Source organism: Centruroides vittatus, unplaced genomic scaffold, assembly GCF_030686945.1.
Source record: "Centruroides vittatus isolate TY-2023 unplaced genomic scaffold, ASM3068694v2 contig_4, whole genome shotgun sequence".
Taxonomy (NCBI): Eukaryota; Metazoa; Arthropoda; class Arachnida; order Scorpiones; family Buthidae; genus Centruroides; species Centruroides vittatus.
In genome coordinates, this window is record NW_027122214.1 from 3,353,438 (window position 1) to 3,371,894 (window position 18,457).

The 18,457-nt window shown below is 30.2% G+C and overlaps 1 protein-coding gene across 1 annotated transcript in view; it reads right to left on the reverse strand.

Moving 5' to 3' along the window:
* Gart (trifunctional purine biosynthetic protein adenosine-3 Gart) overlaps positions 1 to 18,457 on the reverse strand; it is a 30,044-nt gene that overhangs the window by 1,164 nt on the left and 10,423 nt on the right. Inside the window, exons 7-16 of the mRNA XM_067271512.1 lie at positions 13,154 to 13,279; positions 12,958 to 13,045; positions 11,683 to 11,768; positions 9,359 to 9,527; positions 8,801 to 9,017; positions 2,722 to 2,932; positions 2,466 to 2,664; positions 2,084 to 2,332; positions 1,810 to 2,013; positions 28 to 183 (exon numbers count right to left, since the gene is read on the reverse strand). Coding sequence (XP_067127613.1) covers positions 28 to 183; positions 1,810 to 2,013; positions 2,084 to 2,332; positions 2,466 to 2,664; positions 2,722 to 2,932; positions 8,801 to 9,017; positions 9,359 to 9,527; positions 11,683 to 11,768; positions 12,958 to 13,045; positions 13,154 to 13,279 — 1,705 coding nt within the window. The remainder of the gene's footprint in view (positions 1 to 27; positions 184 to 1,809; positions 2,014 to 2,083; positions 2,333 to 2,465; positions 2,665 to 2,721; positions 2,933 to 8,800; positions 9,018 to 9,358; positions 9,528 to 11,682; positions 11,769 to 12,957; positions 13,046 to 13,153; positions 13,280 to 18,457) is intronic.

An 18,457-nucleotide genomic window follows, 5' to 3' on the forward strand; every position in this document is an offset into this window, starting at 1 on the left:
ATTGTTTTGATTTGTTTAATGAAGTACCATCATTTGAATATTTCACTTTTCCCACTACAGCAGCTTTTTCTCCACTTTCTGTTAAAGTATTTAAAATAATATTCTGATATTCTTTTGCAGCTATTAAAATCATTCCCAAACCACAGTTAAATGTTCGTAACATTTCTGTACAAGACACATTCCCTGTGGGAAAAGAAGATAATTAATGGATATGATACAGAATTATAATAGATATAATTTAATTTAAAAAAAAAAACAAGATTATATTAGGCAATCTAACAAAAAAAATTAGGCTACTTGAGAGAAGCAACATACAGAGTTTTACAATAAAAAGTTCATCATCAGAAGAAATACTTAAATCTGAAAATTTATTATGAACTCTACAGACAACCTTTACTCTATAAAGCCAATTTTTGTTTTTTAGCTATCAGGAGTCACTGACTCTACATATACAGGAATCAGATTTGCCAATTTTCGGGGGTAGATTTTTCCGCTCCCCAAACACCTATAGTAATTTTGAATACCTCGTCTTGTTCAAAGGAAAATTGTTTTAATTTGTATAAAGCGGTTTCCGAAATATAAGCAATTGAAAAGTGCAAAAATCTCCAAAAAAGCTGTAATTTTTTCTCATTTTTTCTTCATCCAGCCTGCTGACACTCGTAGAGAAAAAACTTGTGGATCTAGAAAGCTCAGATTTTAAACTTAAGCCTTTCTTATTATCAGTGAGTTGTTTGCAAAACTTACAGGTCAATAGGTCTAGGTTTGTGGGGGTTTCCCTATAGAGCTAATTCAGTTTTATGGCTTAATTTTATGCTTATAAAGATATAATTGCATGGAAACAAAGGAATTTTATTCAAAATGTTACTCAGAATTAAAAAAGCTCAAATTTATGCCAATTAAGACTTTTTATAATGATTTTTCTAAATAGCATATTGAAAGTGTCAGTTGACAGCACATTCAGTTGCCAAGCATCGACCAAATCGTACATCATTTTATGTGTAATAATACAATTATTAGCGAGGTTAAGGCCAAAGTTTTAAACGCGAAAACGTGTATGTCAGACGTTCAGCACCACTTTCCTGTAAGCCTAGAAGTTTGACAATAATGTTTGGAAAGTCAGTGGAATCATGCTCGACATTCCAAACACCATTGTCAAACTTTTAGGCTTACAGGAAAGCGGCGCTGAACATCCAACGTACACATTTTCGCATTTAAAACTTTGGCCTCAATCTTGCTATTAAACAAAAACAATTGATATACAAACAAAAACGTCTGAGATGTAAAAAAATTACACCAAGTAAAAATTTATGAAAATTTAGACGATGGTGAAAATTTTCTTATCTTTACCAAAGAAAAATTTTGACAATCTAAATTGTCATAAATTTTTACTTGGCATAATTTCTTTACATATGTATGAAGAGAACCCATAATCAGGATAATCAAGTCTCTTGAGATAAAGATTTGATTGAACTTGTTTCTGTATGCACCAGTCTTTGAAATCTTTGCTTTAACAACTTTTCTCATTACATGTAGACTTTATGGACCACCACTTATTAAAAAGTTTTTAAGCACATTAGATTCTGATCTTTTCATATGAACTAGTTCATTAATTTTCAGTAACTGATCCTCTTTATGTAAGTTTATGAAAATTTTCTGATTTGTAATGTAAGATATTTTAATTAATGAGCTAATGCTACACTTGGAAGTTGTTGAAGTATGATGAGTCAATAGGTTGCCATTAATTTGCAGCATCACCAAACTCCTCATACCACTTCTTGCAAATCTTTTTATTTCATTTGGTTTACTTACCAGTTTTCGAAATCCATGAGAAAACTGGAGGTAAATCCCACATTAAAGCATCCAGTTCAACTTCACAATTGAGTGGTAATATTCGTGGAATGTTTTCTGTTAAGCCTCCGCCTGTGATGTGTGCAGCACCTTTTACATAACCATCTTTCAACAGGGGAAGCACTGATTTGACATAAATCTTTGTGGGAACTAGAAATGATTCACCTGTAGCAAATATTAAATAAAATTTACTTAGTGTCAAGATAAAACAATATCAAATAAAATGATAACTAACCTAATGTTTTATTCTTTTCAAACGGAGAAGCCTGAGAATAGGACAATCTCTCTATTTCCATTAATTTATGGATTAAACTAAAACCATTGCTGTGAACTCCAGAAGAAGAGATTCCAATTACCACATCACCATCTGTAATATCATTTAATTTTGGTAACAACTGATTCCTTTCCACTGCACCAACAGCAAATCCAGCCAGGTCATAATCTCCAGGAGCATACATTCCAGGCATTTCTGCAGTTTCACCACCTGCAATTAATAATTCTTTAAATGAATATAATAAAAATAAACTTTTGCTTAAAATTTATTCATTGAAGTTGTATAAAGAAAATTTGACATTTGCTTCATATATCTATTCTTTATGATATTTGGAATTTATTACCTGATAACACACAATTTGCTTGTAGACATCCTTTAGCAATTCCAGAAATTACAGCTTCTGTTACGTCTGAATCCAATTTACTACATGCAAAATAGTCTAAGAAATACAATGGTTCTGCTCCTTGGGTGAGTATGTCATTGACACACATGGCTACCAGATCTATACCGATGGTGTCATGTTTGTTGCAATAATGCGCCAACTAAAAATATATTCATTTTGCAACTGCTTCTACCATCCAGAATAAATGAACTGTTACCTTTAGTTTTGTGCCAACGCCGTCAGTGCCCGACACCAATAGAGGATTTGCATATCCTGCCAGTCTAACATCAAAAACTGCTCCAAAACCACCAATGGAGCCTATCGTTCCGGGACGATGAGTGCTTTTAGCCAAATGTTTAATTCTTTCTACCAATTTGTCTGCTTTAGTAATATCTACACCACTATCTTTATATGTTAATCCTTTAACCCTAAAAATAAACAATATTTAATGCTAATTCAAGATTGGTCAAAATTTTAGTACGACACTATCAACACGAATGATAAACTCATTCATCTTGATAGTGTTTTACTGGAAAATCTTTTTATACCAAAAGTTCATTTTATAAGAACAACTGAACAGATAATAATGTATAAATAGTAATGTAGCCCTTAGCAGTTAAGTATTAATACTGTTGAAAATTCTTGTGGGTATGTTAGATATTGTCAAAGTCTTCAAATATCATTTCATAGATGCATCAGTCATATGTAAGACTATACAAATACCGTAAACATTAGAAGCATCTAACCAATAATTAAAATATATTGTAGTCATCAGACATATCCCGCTAATAGGTAAATGTGAACTCATTCAAACATCACTCAAGAATGCACTCATTACATGAGCAATTATGTAATACTGAAGAAGAATCATTGAGACGGCGTGATTCGAAATGCATATTTATCAGAGAGAGAATAATAAAAAATGTGTCAAATGGTAGTGTTGTACCTTGGTTTGCTGCAATTCTAGACAACTGAAATTTGGAATAGATTTGTACCAAAATCACTTGATTTATGAATTAAGAAGTGACAGTTTACCGATATAATTATATATTGACTGTTATATATTATTGTTAACTTAAAAGATGGAAAAATGTTTCTTTAATAGGGTTTAAAAAAGAAAACAGAAACACATGTATTTTTTGGTTAGTAACCCATTTTCAGATAACAATAATTTACAAGATAACACTTTTGTCATGGTAATTAAATCAAACTGAAAATTACTATTCTGCAGAGAAAAAATATAATGAATACACCCAATCATCTTAAACAACCTTATTCAGGAATTATTATTGCCTTACTGTCCTAATTCAATTTATTATATATTTGTCAACATGGACATTAATCATTAACAGGACAATTATACTGGTGTTAAACATTTACACAAGAATGAGGAAATGTTTTCAGAAAAAACAGACACTCTTTATTAAGCTACCTGTACACATAATGATTATCATTTGTGTTTCAGGTTATCATACCCCCTCATCATAAGGATTACAATTTTTGAGATATACAGACATCCTATTACCAACAATAATTGGTTTTTATATTTAATTTTACTTTGCTTCATACTCCTTTATAATGTTTGTTCTATCAAGTTACACAATACTCAGTATAGTGTAACTTGATAGTTACTCAATGTTATATTGTGTCTGTATATCTCAAAAATTGTAATCCTTATGACGAGGGGCATGATAGCTCAAAACACAGATGATAATCGTTATATGTGTACAGGTAGCTTAATAAAGAGAGTCTGTTTTCTCTGAAAACATTTCCTCATTCTTGTGTAAATGCTTAACACTAGTATAATTGTCCTGTTAATGATTAATGTCCATGTCAACATATAATAAACCTTATTCAAGATTTAGGCTCAAGATGATGAACTATGATGACAGAATCTATAGAGTACTGGACAATATCGTATATACTATCAAATATATCCAGTTGTGCATACATATAAGTTGTGGCATAGTGTGTATATCATACAGTTCAGAACTAAATTAACTCTTATTATTAACAAAAATCTATATAAGTTTTTGAGTTATTTATTTTATTTCCTTTAGTGTTATTTTATTTTTGTGGTTTTTTTTTTATTTTTATATAATTATATTTTAATCTACATATTAGTCCAACACACACATTTAAATTTTTGTTGTTCTGAAATATTAGCATTTGAAATCAACTTTGTTCTAGAGGACATTCCAGCTTTTGCTCTTATTTTTAAATTGAAATTTGTTCCTTTCTATCCTGAAGGTGGTCATTTAAGTTGGCCAAAAAAATTTTAAAATTAAAATTATACTGCAGTTTTAAAAGTTTTAGTAGTAGTACCATGGTTTATGACAAGTGAAGCTTTCAGAAAAGTGGAAGAATGGTCATGTTCTGAGGTAGAAGTGGGATATTTCATTGTAATAGTCATCTTAAGAGAGCCAAAAATGAAATTCTACCAGTCATTTTGAAACAATTCATGATAATACTGCATGCTATAAAAAAAGATATTATGTTTCTTGATGATGGTCAATGAAATTGTAGATATTGTTTGAGCTGTTTTGACTATATCATATATATCTCACATCTTGTTTGCCTGGGCCCCCAGAGCCTTCATAATGAACACATATGCAACTGCTACCATCATCATAATGCCACATTGCTACAACTCAAATTCTAGCTGATCTACATGACCATTTTGCTTCTTGTAGGCTCATAATGCAGCCTATCTCAAATGTACTTAGTTGTATGATAGTTGGGTACACTATCTGGGCATTCTCACTGGCTAATGAATTGAATACAACTCCAACAGTCATTCAAATTTGAAAAAATCAACTGACCAACATTCCAGAGATGACCAAGAGCCTTGAGATGCTCTTTCACCCATCTGTTTTAGGACCAAACTGTACAGTACATTCATTGGTGGTGATTCTGTAATCATTTGCATGCTAAGTATTGTAGTTCTTGGACTAGTTCTACAGGCTATATCAACTTTTTCATCACAGAATTTATATTTAAATGAAAGTTTTAAACATTTTATAAGATAGTGGCTAGTTAAAAGGTTATACTATTTATCTCTCGTTATAACTATTTGTCAATTTAATAATGTAGAGATGAAATGTTGCAAACAAATTACAAAGTAAGTTAATATCATAGTAACATTTTACTAGTGCACCACAAAGTATTTGATGTTAATTTTGTTTCTATTTTGCATTAATTATTTTTTTTATTTATTTCAGCAACTAAACATTCCAATTAAACCAAAATTTTATTAAAATATTAAAAATATAACAACAATTCAATACAAATAACAAATTTTCTAAATATAGCTAGCATAAAGCTAATTTAATTACAGCTTATAACTGTTAAGAAATTATCATCATCATACAATATGAATAAAATAATAACAAGTTCCAATTACTACTTCAACCAACTAGGGAAATTAGCTGTCATAGAAGATGGCTCTCCGGATCAAGTGTGTTGATTGTGTGCTACACCAGGGATGGGCAACCTGCGGCCCGCGTCGCATAAAATATGAATAAATATATCAATCTCCCAGCTTAAGGAAGTGTGCAGCAAAAATTCAAACATTATTTTCTACAACTTATGTATGTGAATCGTTTTTCTGCAATGAATTTAGTAAAAATTAAAACAAGAAACTGGTTAACAGACACATCGAAACTAGCAGTGACTAATATTTAACCAAATATTTCCGATATATTATGTTTACATCAGTTCCAGAAGCTAAATTAATTATAACTATGCTAATTTATAATTATATATGAATAAATAATTGTGATTTACTGATATTTTTCTCTCTTTTCTCTTGTATGCGGCCCATGTCAGTTCAAAAGTCTCAAAATGCGACCCTTACGTACAAAAAGGTTGCCTACCCCTGTGCTACACCATGGGAAAGGCCTGGTTAGAGTGGTCCCTTGTCCTTCTGACATAAATGTGGTGGCCATCTGCTCCAACTTAGAAGTGGAATCTGTCATCTGTTTGATGACAAACACTATATGGTATCATTTGAACACTAGTTAAATTCCCACCACTTTAGCCATTATAACCACCACAACTACTTTCATCTCATACAACATAGCAGAAGCTTGTCATTCAAGTAGTTAGTATTTTCATAACTAAAACTAATTTTTTTGTTTTCTTTTAATTTATTAAAATAAATTCCATATAAAAATTGAAGTACAGTAGAGTGTCATTTATCTGAATCAATTGGGGACTGAGGTTGTTCGGATAACTTATTTTTCGAATAACTGATTATGTACGAAAAAATATATTAACTTATCCCACGTTGAAATTTTTCTCTGTCGCGTGTCGCTTCATGTTGAATTTTCGTCGATTTTAAGCCAACGAAAATTTTTATAATAATAATCGTGGCTATTGTATCATTAAAAATTATTTCTTTATTTTGTACAAACAAAATAAATATATTGAAAAATATAAAAACAAAAAAAATTATACTTTAGAAGTTAATCTAGTATAAAAAACATTCGATTCAGCACGACAGTCCAACTGAAATCTTTCGGTTAACCAATGTTTTGGTTGATCGGCTTTCGGATAAACGGCGCTCTACTGTATTTATATTCAGATAATCTTAAACTGTTAAGAAATCATTTAATTTGGTTATGAAAATTAAAACAATGTAATTGCCAACTTTTACTTTTTTTTGTCATTGGATTACAGGTCACAATGCATTTTTGAACATATCATTTGAATTTGAATTTCTTAATTAAAAATTCAGTTATAAAACATAAGACTAATGAAACCTCATGTCTTTTTCTTCTAATATCCATATTTGTATTTCTTGTTAAAGTTAATGTCTGGTTAAAAACTCAACATTATGTAATTAGAAACACATGTTACAATAAGTTATCCTTAATTTGTTGATAGTACTTAAATCTTTTGTCTTGGTATATACAGTAAAATCTGTGTAAACCAGAATCACATAAAACCAAAAAACTTTTTTCCATTTTGGCAATTTTTCATTTTGAATAGATTTTATGATTTATTTATTTCTTTTTTTTTATGTAATCTTTATGAGCTCACACAACGTGAACAAGCCAATTTGAGTACCATTTTTATTTTTGACTCTTTCTGTCCTGTGGACACTAAGAGGCCTTCTTTCCATAACTATTGTGAGTTCACAGCCTGAGCAACCAGGTGGTGAGAGATAGGCTCCAAAATATTCAGGACAGACCATCTTGGAAAAATTCTTGGGGTTTATCAACCACCCTGATTCAATCCTAGGTTCCAATACCGAAGTAAATTAGGTTAATATTCAGATCAAATTTATATTAATTTAAAATTCTAATTATAAATTTTATCATTAGATAACAGCCTAACTGCCTACCTATAGCCAAATTACTTTATATCTAATCATTAAATTAGTCTTGTTACAGCTGAATAAATAATCTGGCAGTTTGGTATTTACATATGGTCATGGACAGTGCTACAGTGGGACAAAGGTAGGTACCATCCCACCCTATGGTTAATTTCTAATTATCCCAACTTTAAATAAAATAATCTTCTAACAACAAAGCATTAATTACTATACATAAAACTCAAACATTATTTTGCTTTGAACTTAGTTGTAAAAACTGTTACATCACTAATGTTTTTGGTCCACATCTAGGACCTTCCTCAGGTAGAACTCCCTAAAAAATTGAATCTTTCTGGTGTTAGCATTCTATTTTGGAATACATTGGAGTCTTATATGCCCCAACTTATGTTTAACATACAAAATTGCTCTGTTCTGAGCAATTTTGTATGTTAAACATTATGATAAATTTCCATTTAGGAAGGTTTCTGTATTATTCATGATCCATTTTCGACAGGTTTTACTGTATATAGTAGAAAAAATTCTAAACAAAACATGTAAACTTAAAATAACAATTTCACCACATAAATCAACAACGATAATTTCATTTTATCATTATTAAAATGCTGAAAGGTGCATAATACAGATTGGTTATATTAATGATTTCATTAGAATTTAGTTGCTGTCAATGTATGATTCTTAGTCATTGAAATCTGTAAAAATGTGTTTTGCAAACAACTTCAAATTAAATTAAATTATTATTTACTATTAGAAATTTAAATGCAAGCAATTTAAAAACAAAACAGACAATAATGGAATGTTACTTTTAAATTTTATAGCCTCTATTAAGCTAAATATTTTTTAAATCTTTAAAACAAACATTACAAATAATTGTTCTATATAAAAATGACAATGGAAATATAAATTGGTTGATGGTTAAATGTAAACTTATTTTCCAGATCAGTCTTTATTACAAACTGACCTACTGATTCCTCTGTGAGCAATATCTCTTCTGTAAAAAGCACCATCAAATTTTACAAGACTGGCTCCTTCATTTGCATTTTCCAAAGTGGTTTTTAAATCATTTCCTAGAGCCACAATTGCCAGAACTCGTCCTCCAGATGTCACTGCTCTATCCCGCAAAACACTTGTTCCAGCATGAAATACGATCATTTTGAGATTTTTGACTTTGTCCAAACCTGAAAAAATTTCATAACAAAAAATATTATTTTAGAATTATTTTGTAATCATTATCATCACTAATAACAGTAAATTTTAAATAATAAAATTTAACCTAATGCATCAAATCAATTTGATATCTAAATCATATAAAGAAAGAAACTAATCATGAAGATTAAGTTTCTTTTAAGAAAATCTGGATAATCTAAAAACAAGAAAATATTTTTGAATTTAGATTATCTAAGTCTTATGTTATTCAACGTTTTTTTTTTTTTAAAGCCTTTAGTTATATTCTATATAAGCAAGTAATATAATATTCGTTTTAAAACAACAAATTATTTAGAGATTTCAACATATTAACCTGTTATTTCAAAGCCTTTTGAATAACTTCCAGGATAGCCTCCACTGACCAGTACTACTCCAACTGCAAAACAATTATTTCTCCAGATGACATCTTTTCTATTCAAATTTCCATTTACACAATTAGTTACGATAGTGTACAGATCAGATTCAAGTAAAGGAAGAATAACCTACAAAAATAAAAATTAGTATTATTTTTTATTTTCATATATTCAAAATTCATAAGAAATTATAAATTTTAACATTACTTTGAAAAACTAAACAAATATATTCTGGATCATAGACAATTCTGTCATTATACACATTTGTTTTGTGTTGATTAGAACTGGTAATATATTAGAAATAATATCAGGTAATTGTAATATCACTAATCAGTATTATTTCCAAATTAAAAAATTATGTATTGAACTGGAACAAGTACAACTTCAATTGATTGGTTATCATCGTCAGGGAGTGTGCGGTGTTAGGTTATTGAGGATTTTTAATTTGAAGTTGTTTGTTTTCAGTTCAAATATTTCAGTTGCTTGACAGTTTGATGGTTAAAACTTCTTCCACTCAGAATATAAATAACTATCAGCAGAACAGAAGTCAAAGAAATGTGTTTGCCCTTAAACATTCTGAAAGTTTATTCCAAAGTTATTGCAAATACTATCAAGTCCTAAAAATATAACCTGGTGTTAGAACAAATAGATAAGGGACTGCAGTATCACCTTGTAGAAGATTAATGTTTTTTTAATTTTATTTTGGTTTGTTTAGGTATTTTGTTTTTTTGGTATAAATATAATGAAGTCTTCAAGTAGCACATGGCAAAAACAGTTTGATCATAAAACATTACAGACAAATAAACAAAATTTCTTATATCACTTATAAACAAAGAAATATAAAAAACTTTCTTAAAAAATTGAAGACGAAAAATTTCTTAAAAAAGCTATAATGTTTACTGATAGAACAATGTTCCATCCAGAAGTCAACTGGATGAATGTGAAGTTGCCAAAATAAATGAATAATTTCTTTTAGTATTTTTTAATGAAAATATTTCATTTATGAATGATTTTCAGTATAAATTTTTACTGTATTATTCAAATTAAAAACAGAACTGCTTTATTTGGGGGATTTATATATTTGTGATAATATGTAAATTTTCCAAATAAAGCAGTTGTTTTTAGTTTGAATATTTAAAAGGTGGAGTAGAGTAATTTTACAATATTATTTCATAGTATAAGCATTATCATAATTTACTTGTTTTATCTTCTTTCATCCTTTCTTAAATTTGAAGTTACACTTTCTAAAAGCTGGAACTTATATCTATGTTCAACAAAGTTAATTTAAGTACTCTTCCGACAGTGATAGATGATTTATGAATGCTTTCAACTGCATTCACTAGTCTGCTTCAGTTAGACCTAAAATTTAAACTTATTTTCATTCCTTTTATATTTTAAGACAATTTAAAATTTCAACATGCTATAACTTTGTGAATATCATCATCATTCATTTCCATTGTTTACTTTCACACTGCAAGTTTGTTAAACTCCACATAATATAATAATAGATGAAGTAAACACTGTCAACAATACAAAATCATCATAATCAGGCTAATATACATCTCAAATTTGGAACAGAATGTCCCTAAGTGCAGTATAAAACTCTTCATGTTTAAATATTTATAATTTTCAACAGAATTCTAGGCTCACAAACACAAAAAAGAACGAAAATTTGAAACAAAAGGTGAGATAGAATTCTCAAAAAATTTTTAGCCTGATAATGACAATTTTGTATCATTGAAAATATTTGCATTATATAAAGGATTTTAAGGTCATCTGACAGTATTTACTTTGTCTATTATTCATCACAGGAAATCTTATATTTTTTACAGAAGAAAAAAATCATATGAATTTATTTTCTATCTAATACAAATCACTGCACATGCAATTGTGATCACTAGTGTATAAAAAGACTACAATAATATTGGCACTCATTGTTATTGTTAGATTGTGTTTAAATGCATGTATACATGATTCAGTATTGTGATCACAGGTTTAACAATATTATTTTAAATCTTTGTCAATATTGATATTCAATATCAAATGAGTTTGATAAGAAAAAGTGTTAGTTACTGTATGTTCCTATATATTGTTAATGTGGAATTTAATCTATAATTTCTTACATATTTTTAGAGATTATATGATGTGTATATACAATTCAAAATATTTCATTCAATTTTTGTATTTCTTACATAACTGCTCACATTTCTGTTTTTTTTTGGAACAATTAACATACAATAGACAATTTACTACTACAATTCATTCATAACTTTTGCATACTGACCTGACACTCTGGATCACCAAATCTGCAATTAAATTCTAAAACTTTAGGACCATCTGATGTCAACATCAAACCAGCATACAGTACTCCTATACATTATAATATTTAAATATGTAGTATTTTATTATTAGTATTAGTTGATATATAAGTATAAAAAAACATAATATTTTACTTACAATGTTTCCTTTATTATATAATCAATAAAAAAATTATGGTTATTATAAACAATATTGTAAGCAATAAAGTGTTACATAAAATAACTCGTGTTCATTTGTACTGTGTTGCAAGATAATTGTTAAGATCAAGTTGTATAAAGAATTAAGGGAGAGTAAAGACTTGGTAAAAAGTGTTGTTTCATTACTATAATTTATTTTAAAACATAGAAATGCTTATGTGACTAAAAGATAAACAAAAACAAAGAATCCTCATAAAAAGAAAGGTTGAGAATTCTACATTAATCAAACACTTAGTATTTGATATAATATAGTCAACCTGTCTATAATGGATCCTGTATATAGTGAAAACCTGTCATTAATTAATGAGAAATTTCTTTGGTCCCTTGAATTTTTTGCAAAAATTAAAGTAAATTAACCCGTATAAAGCAGAACCTGTCTAATGCAGAAATGAAAAGGAAAATCGCACCATATAATGGAAAAATCAGTATCTTTATCCATGCTCAACCAACTGATGCACAATGTGGAATGTGCCTTTTAGGGGGGGCAGAAAGTTCTATAGCTGTACTCACTGCGAGGCTATGAGTCACGGCTGTAACATGTTTATTGTGACATCATCACAATGCCAGGCTGCAATTTTTAATCATATTTTTAATTTATTTAATTTAAAATATATGCTCTCCACCTCAAATTAGTAGTGGCTTGCCCCTTTACATCATACTTTTCCTTTAATAATAGAATTGTGCTGATCACCTACCTAACATATTTCAGGGGAAAAAGTTTGAAATAACATGACTTCTGGTTTGCATCAGAAGTTCATATATAGTTAATTGGGGCCTCCTGACCCTAAGGTTTCCATATCTGGTCTCGTCTTACATCTATCTAACTCCGTTCTTGAGATTAAGGAAATATGGATGGATGAATGACAGTGGGATTAAATAGTTCTACAATTTTTTCAAATTATAGCCAAATAAAAGCTATTCTTAACTTCAATATGCTTTTATTTTTCTTTTAATTCAGTTTGAGTTAACTTAAAATTTAGATTTTTGAGTTATTAAATATGTTGTGAGAAATTACTTTGAATTCAAATACTTCAAATACATACCTATGTAAGGAGTACCATCTTTCTTCATTCCATGCACAGCTCTTTCTATAATATCAGTTTCAATTTTGTCAAGTAATGAACTTGATACCTGTAATTAAATATACAAACTTAATGTGAACACTGAATCTTTTAAATTTACATAAAAAGATTAAATAATATCTATATTAAAAAGAACCAAATAAACTGATTGTTTTACCTGAGGACAAGGACAATAAGCTCCCATTCCACCAGTATTTGGACCTTTGTCTCCATCTAATAATCTTTTATGATCTTGTGCTGGAGGCATTACTGCAATCGAAGTTCCATCAGTAAAAGCAAGTACCTGTAATAATGGATTAAATGTTTTGCATGAGATTGATACAATATTAATAAGTAGCAATCAAACTTGCATAAATGATTTATTATAGAATTTGAATTAAAAATATAAAACTCTAATATCTCTATTAAGGTAATAACCAAATAAATTTTGAAAATTATTATGTAAAACAACAAAATTCATTGAATACTTGCTGACATTGAAACAATACATTTAGAAATAAATATTCAAATATTTTGAAATATTTATTAAACTATAATTTTCTATTAAAAACAGATTAATTTATACTTATTTTAATTACACCCAGTAAAGTAATTATAACTAGTAAAACATTTGTTTTAGAAAAAGTGTTGTTAAATTACAAATAAATAGCAAAAATAAGAAGCAAATGATGGTATACATAAACTTGGATGTATGGTATACAATGCTTCACTGCCTCACAAATTGAAATGCATTACTAAACTTATAAATAAAGGATACCAATGTCAAACATTTAATGTCTGTAAAAGAACATTTTTTGAAGACCCTGTTTCATTTGTTTCTAAATACGAATTAACTCCTAAAACTGAATTAAACAATTTTCCATTTTTTTCTCAACTACTTGTGTGTTCACCTTCACTTACATTGTGTGTTCACCTTCACTTACACATTAGATGTCACTATTTTCAATTATACATTAGTAATACACTTCTAGTTCACAATATATTAGACGAGTTAATTAACAAACAGATGATAATAATTAAATAACAAAACAAAATACACAAATGATTAATAGTGAAAAAATTGCATTATAAAGTTAAGACTGAATTTTGACATATTGTAAGTATGCTGTTGACCACAGCAATATGTATCAGTGATGTGACAAATTCAAGTCACATCACTGATGCTAAAGCCAGGATGCCCAATTCCCACCTGGACTGCAAGCAACATTTTTTTGGTGAATAAGCTTATTCAAAGTATGTAATAAACCAACAACTACTGGATTACATTGGGATATTATATTGCAATTATTTTAAATTAATTACCAAATAATTTGTCACTAGAGGAGGGATTAAGCATCATCTTTTATTAGATTTAATACTTATAATTAAATTAAATATATAGAAAATTCTGGAAGAAAAGAACCTGCCCAGAGTGGGACTCAAATCCACAACTGCTGCTTACCACGTGGATACATTGCCAGTTACGCTACCTGAGCCTCCAGTCCGATCTCTTCCAGATATATTTAAACACGAGATAACCATCATTAGTTACATATTGTGTCAGCTGAGGCTGCATTTAGTATCTGCATCCTGTAAACACTTACCTATGCACTCAGCCAGTTATCAATAAGGTTATCTCATGTTTAAATATATCTGGAAGAGGAGAACCAGATATATGAATAGTGAAGTCCTGCCCCAGGCCAATTCTTTTCTTCCAGAATTTTCTAAATTATTTAATTTAATTATAATTATTAAATCTAATATGAAATGACACCTAATGCCTCCCTCCAGTGAGAAATTATTTAGTAACTAATTTAAAATAATTGCAATATAATAACCTGATATAATCCGGTAGTTGTTGGTGTATTACGTACGTACATCAGGTTTGCAGATGTTGGTTTATGTATATTCAAAGTAACTGTCAAAGAACTAATATAAGCCATCAACGGTATGATATAAGTCATCAACGGTACCACCGCCTTGTCAACCCACGCCACAAATCCAGAAATACACGCTGACCTGAACAACACCAGATTGATAAACTCAGCATTGCAAACAGATGACATCAGGGCCCTAGAGGCCCTAGAAATATACAGGGCCGGACGCATAGGAAAATGCATAAACACCAAAGGCGGCAACACTCTGTCGCACGCGTGGCGTTACGTGTGTGACGAATACAAAAAAGGCAACGCGTCATAGCGCACGCGTATAGTCAAATTATATTCGAATATTTTGAAAGTTCCTCGAGAAATTAATTCAAAAAAATTGGAATCCTGCTCTAATTTATTCTTTTGTTCGAATAACCTGAGGCAGTCCTTGGAGAGGACGAAAACGTTTGTTTGGACGATCAAGAAATACCGGATATTAAGGTTAAACGAAGTGAGTGTGTATTATGTCAAAGAACTGTTTGCAGCATAGACATTTTCTTTCAGTAAATCAAAGGAGGGAATCCACTTAGTGGACTTGTATCAAACCAACATTTCTGTTTGATAAAACATTCAGCCTATAAAAAAGTTGAGTGATATTTCTTCTTCCTGTTTGTTCATAGCAGACTAAAAACTGTACCTATATCATTTGTAAGGATGGCAACACCACTGTAAAAGCTATTGTTGCCTGACTATGGTCTGCCTTAAATGGAAGGGACAGTAATCTTGCTTTTCCCACAATCTGTCAGAATGATGAAGTCATTTGGATGTATGGGGGTAACAGTTGCTGGACACAGAGACTCACATGGATGCAAAATTGACAAATTTAACCATGTTTATTGAGTAATAAGACATGCTTACATAGGTGGTACTATGGCCATCTCATAGATATAGATCACACCAGAGAAGGAAAGTTTGTCTCCAAAGTCTTTTCCATCTGATTCCCGGTGAAAGTTTGTCTCCAAGGATACTTTGGCAGAATCTGGAGAAAGTTTGTCTCCTAGGATGAGCTGGAGGTCAGTAGTAGTAGTTCACACTCACACTTGTCCATACTTGGGTCATCTTTAATCCTGGAACACTTCTGGTTTGGCTGTGATGGCAAACTAACTGACTTCAAACCTCGCCATGTCTTTGGGATTTTGGGCTTTTATATGATTTTCACCTGAAATCCTGTTTTTTGGTTGGTCCAAACAGTGGTCTCCTGTAACTCTATTGGTCCCTGATCTGTTGCTTGAGACGTGATTCAGGCCATGGGGTTGTCAAACACCCTCACCCAGGCTGCTCCCCTCTGGGTCAGGTCATGCTCTTCCCCGTGCGACAGTCCTGTAAATTTCGGCTAAATGTGTTTTTTCCTCTTAGAGATGATGCAGCTGGGTTCAATCAGTTCTAGACACTGCTCCCTCTAAAGGAGAACCCACATTTCCTGCTTTGAACTCTGTGTAAGGTAACCACTGAAATTTCCCCAGCAGTCGATCTCCTGTTCTCCCTCACAATCTATGATCGGGGATGTGTCAATTAGGTCTTGGAATGTGACAATTAAATCACATCACATCCCATTCCTTTGCAGTCCTGGTCCTGTTTACGAAATAAGTCACTGGTTTATTGGCCCGGTTCGACATCCAGTTTCCAGTAAGGTCCCAGCCTCACACATTGACCATTTTACTCTAATCTCTAATAGTTTCAAAATCTTTGTGAATTTTGAAACTATTTCAATACAATTATCATAATTAATACATTCTACTTTATGCTAGGCTGGAACTTTTCTTTAATTTTCACATTATTATATTTCTTGATCATGGCAGTATTTTTTAGTTTTAGTAACCAGCACTCATTTAACTGTTGAATTTTGAGATCAATAGGGAACACTCCACTTACTATATTAATGTTCCAAAAATATAGCCCAAAACTTGAGAATAATTTATCTTTGTATTTTTAGTAGCCTAATTTTATAAAATTACTTTTCCAGTGATTTACACCAAACTAGAATTGCATAAAGAAGCACAGGTTCAATGCAGGATAAATATAAAATGTCTAGTATTTTACAAAATAATCCCAAGTGGCTTTTACATTTCTAATTAATGGCAGTATTAATTTCAGATTTTTCAGTATATACATGTTTGGACCATAACAGTTTATTGTCGAGAATTATATCTAAATATTTGAAATAAGTCGTAATTTTTAATAGTTACATTATTTAATCTTAAACTATTAGTGAAGCAACAGCTCTTATAAGTGAATGTAAACTGAATTTCAATATTGCTATTGTTTTAACAATGTTTACATTCTACACTGCATTTAAATGCTTTTCATAGTTTTAAAATTGCCTATATAGATGAGTTGTTCTAGTGTCTTGCCTCTTATTTTTAATAATGCATCATCAGCAATTACCTCATTAGAACCAGTGTAAGAAAGAAAGTCATTAAACATAACATTCCAAAGCATTGGACCAAGGACAAATCTTTGAGGACAACCTCTAGTAATATACTATGACTAGTGCCTGTAAGATTTGACAATTCTGTAACTCAGAACTGAATAATCATGAATATGCTATTTATAAAAAGAAGGTAAGATATCTAGCCAACATAATATAACATAAAAACATTAATTAGATAAGGAAATTAGCAAGGATTTATTTTTGTTTGATTGTTTAATCTATTTTTTCTATAATCAAATGTCTTTTTCAATGGCATCAGCTGTAGACTTGTCTTTAACAAATACAAATTAATGTGAATTAATTAGCTTATTGCAGAAACCACTAACATTATTTTGTCTAAGCATTTATCAAATAATGAAAGAAGACTAGTTCACCTGTAATTGTCAGAGTTATGTTTCATTTTATTACCTTTGGCTATAACACAGATAAGAACACTTTTCCATGCTGATGAAAAGCATCTTAAGAAAAAAGCATTTTTTTGAACAGTTATTTATACAATTAAGATCTGTTTCATAAAGTTTCTTTATTGCAAAGCCATTTATACCATCTTCATGCAGAGCTTTGATGATGTTCAAGTTGTCAGTTAATTTAGCTATTTCATGTAATCCAAGAATATTAGTGAGTTAGATAATACAGCCTTCCTGATTAAACTATGATATTCAAAATAATTATCTACTATATTATTACAAAAAACTATGTAATGTTATATTGTTATTTAAAATTCCTGAGATTTCATTACTGTTTTTTACTGTCTTGGCTGTTATGTATATATAACAAGGGAAAGTATTTGAATTGTGTCAAATTTGACACTCCAACTTTTTTTGAAAATCTCCATGTTTTGAGACCTCCTGAATCTAAAGTAAACAAAAAAAAAAAAATTCTGTGAATGTGTGCATGTGCACACACATTGACATCTATTTTGCTTAATATCTAGGATGGGGTAAAGATAAAAAATAAAATTTGGCATGGTGGCTTGTATATGAGGGACATTGATGCTATTAAATTTTGGTGGTTAATGGTCAAGGGAGTGGGGAAATAAATGGGGGTCATACATATCTCCAGTTGGGTCAGACTTGATGACGATTTTACTCGTCATTAACATTTATACTTCTTTATAAAACTT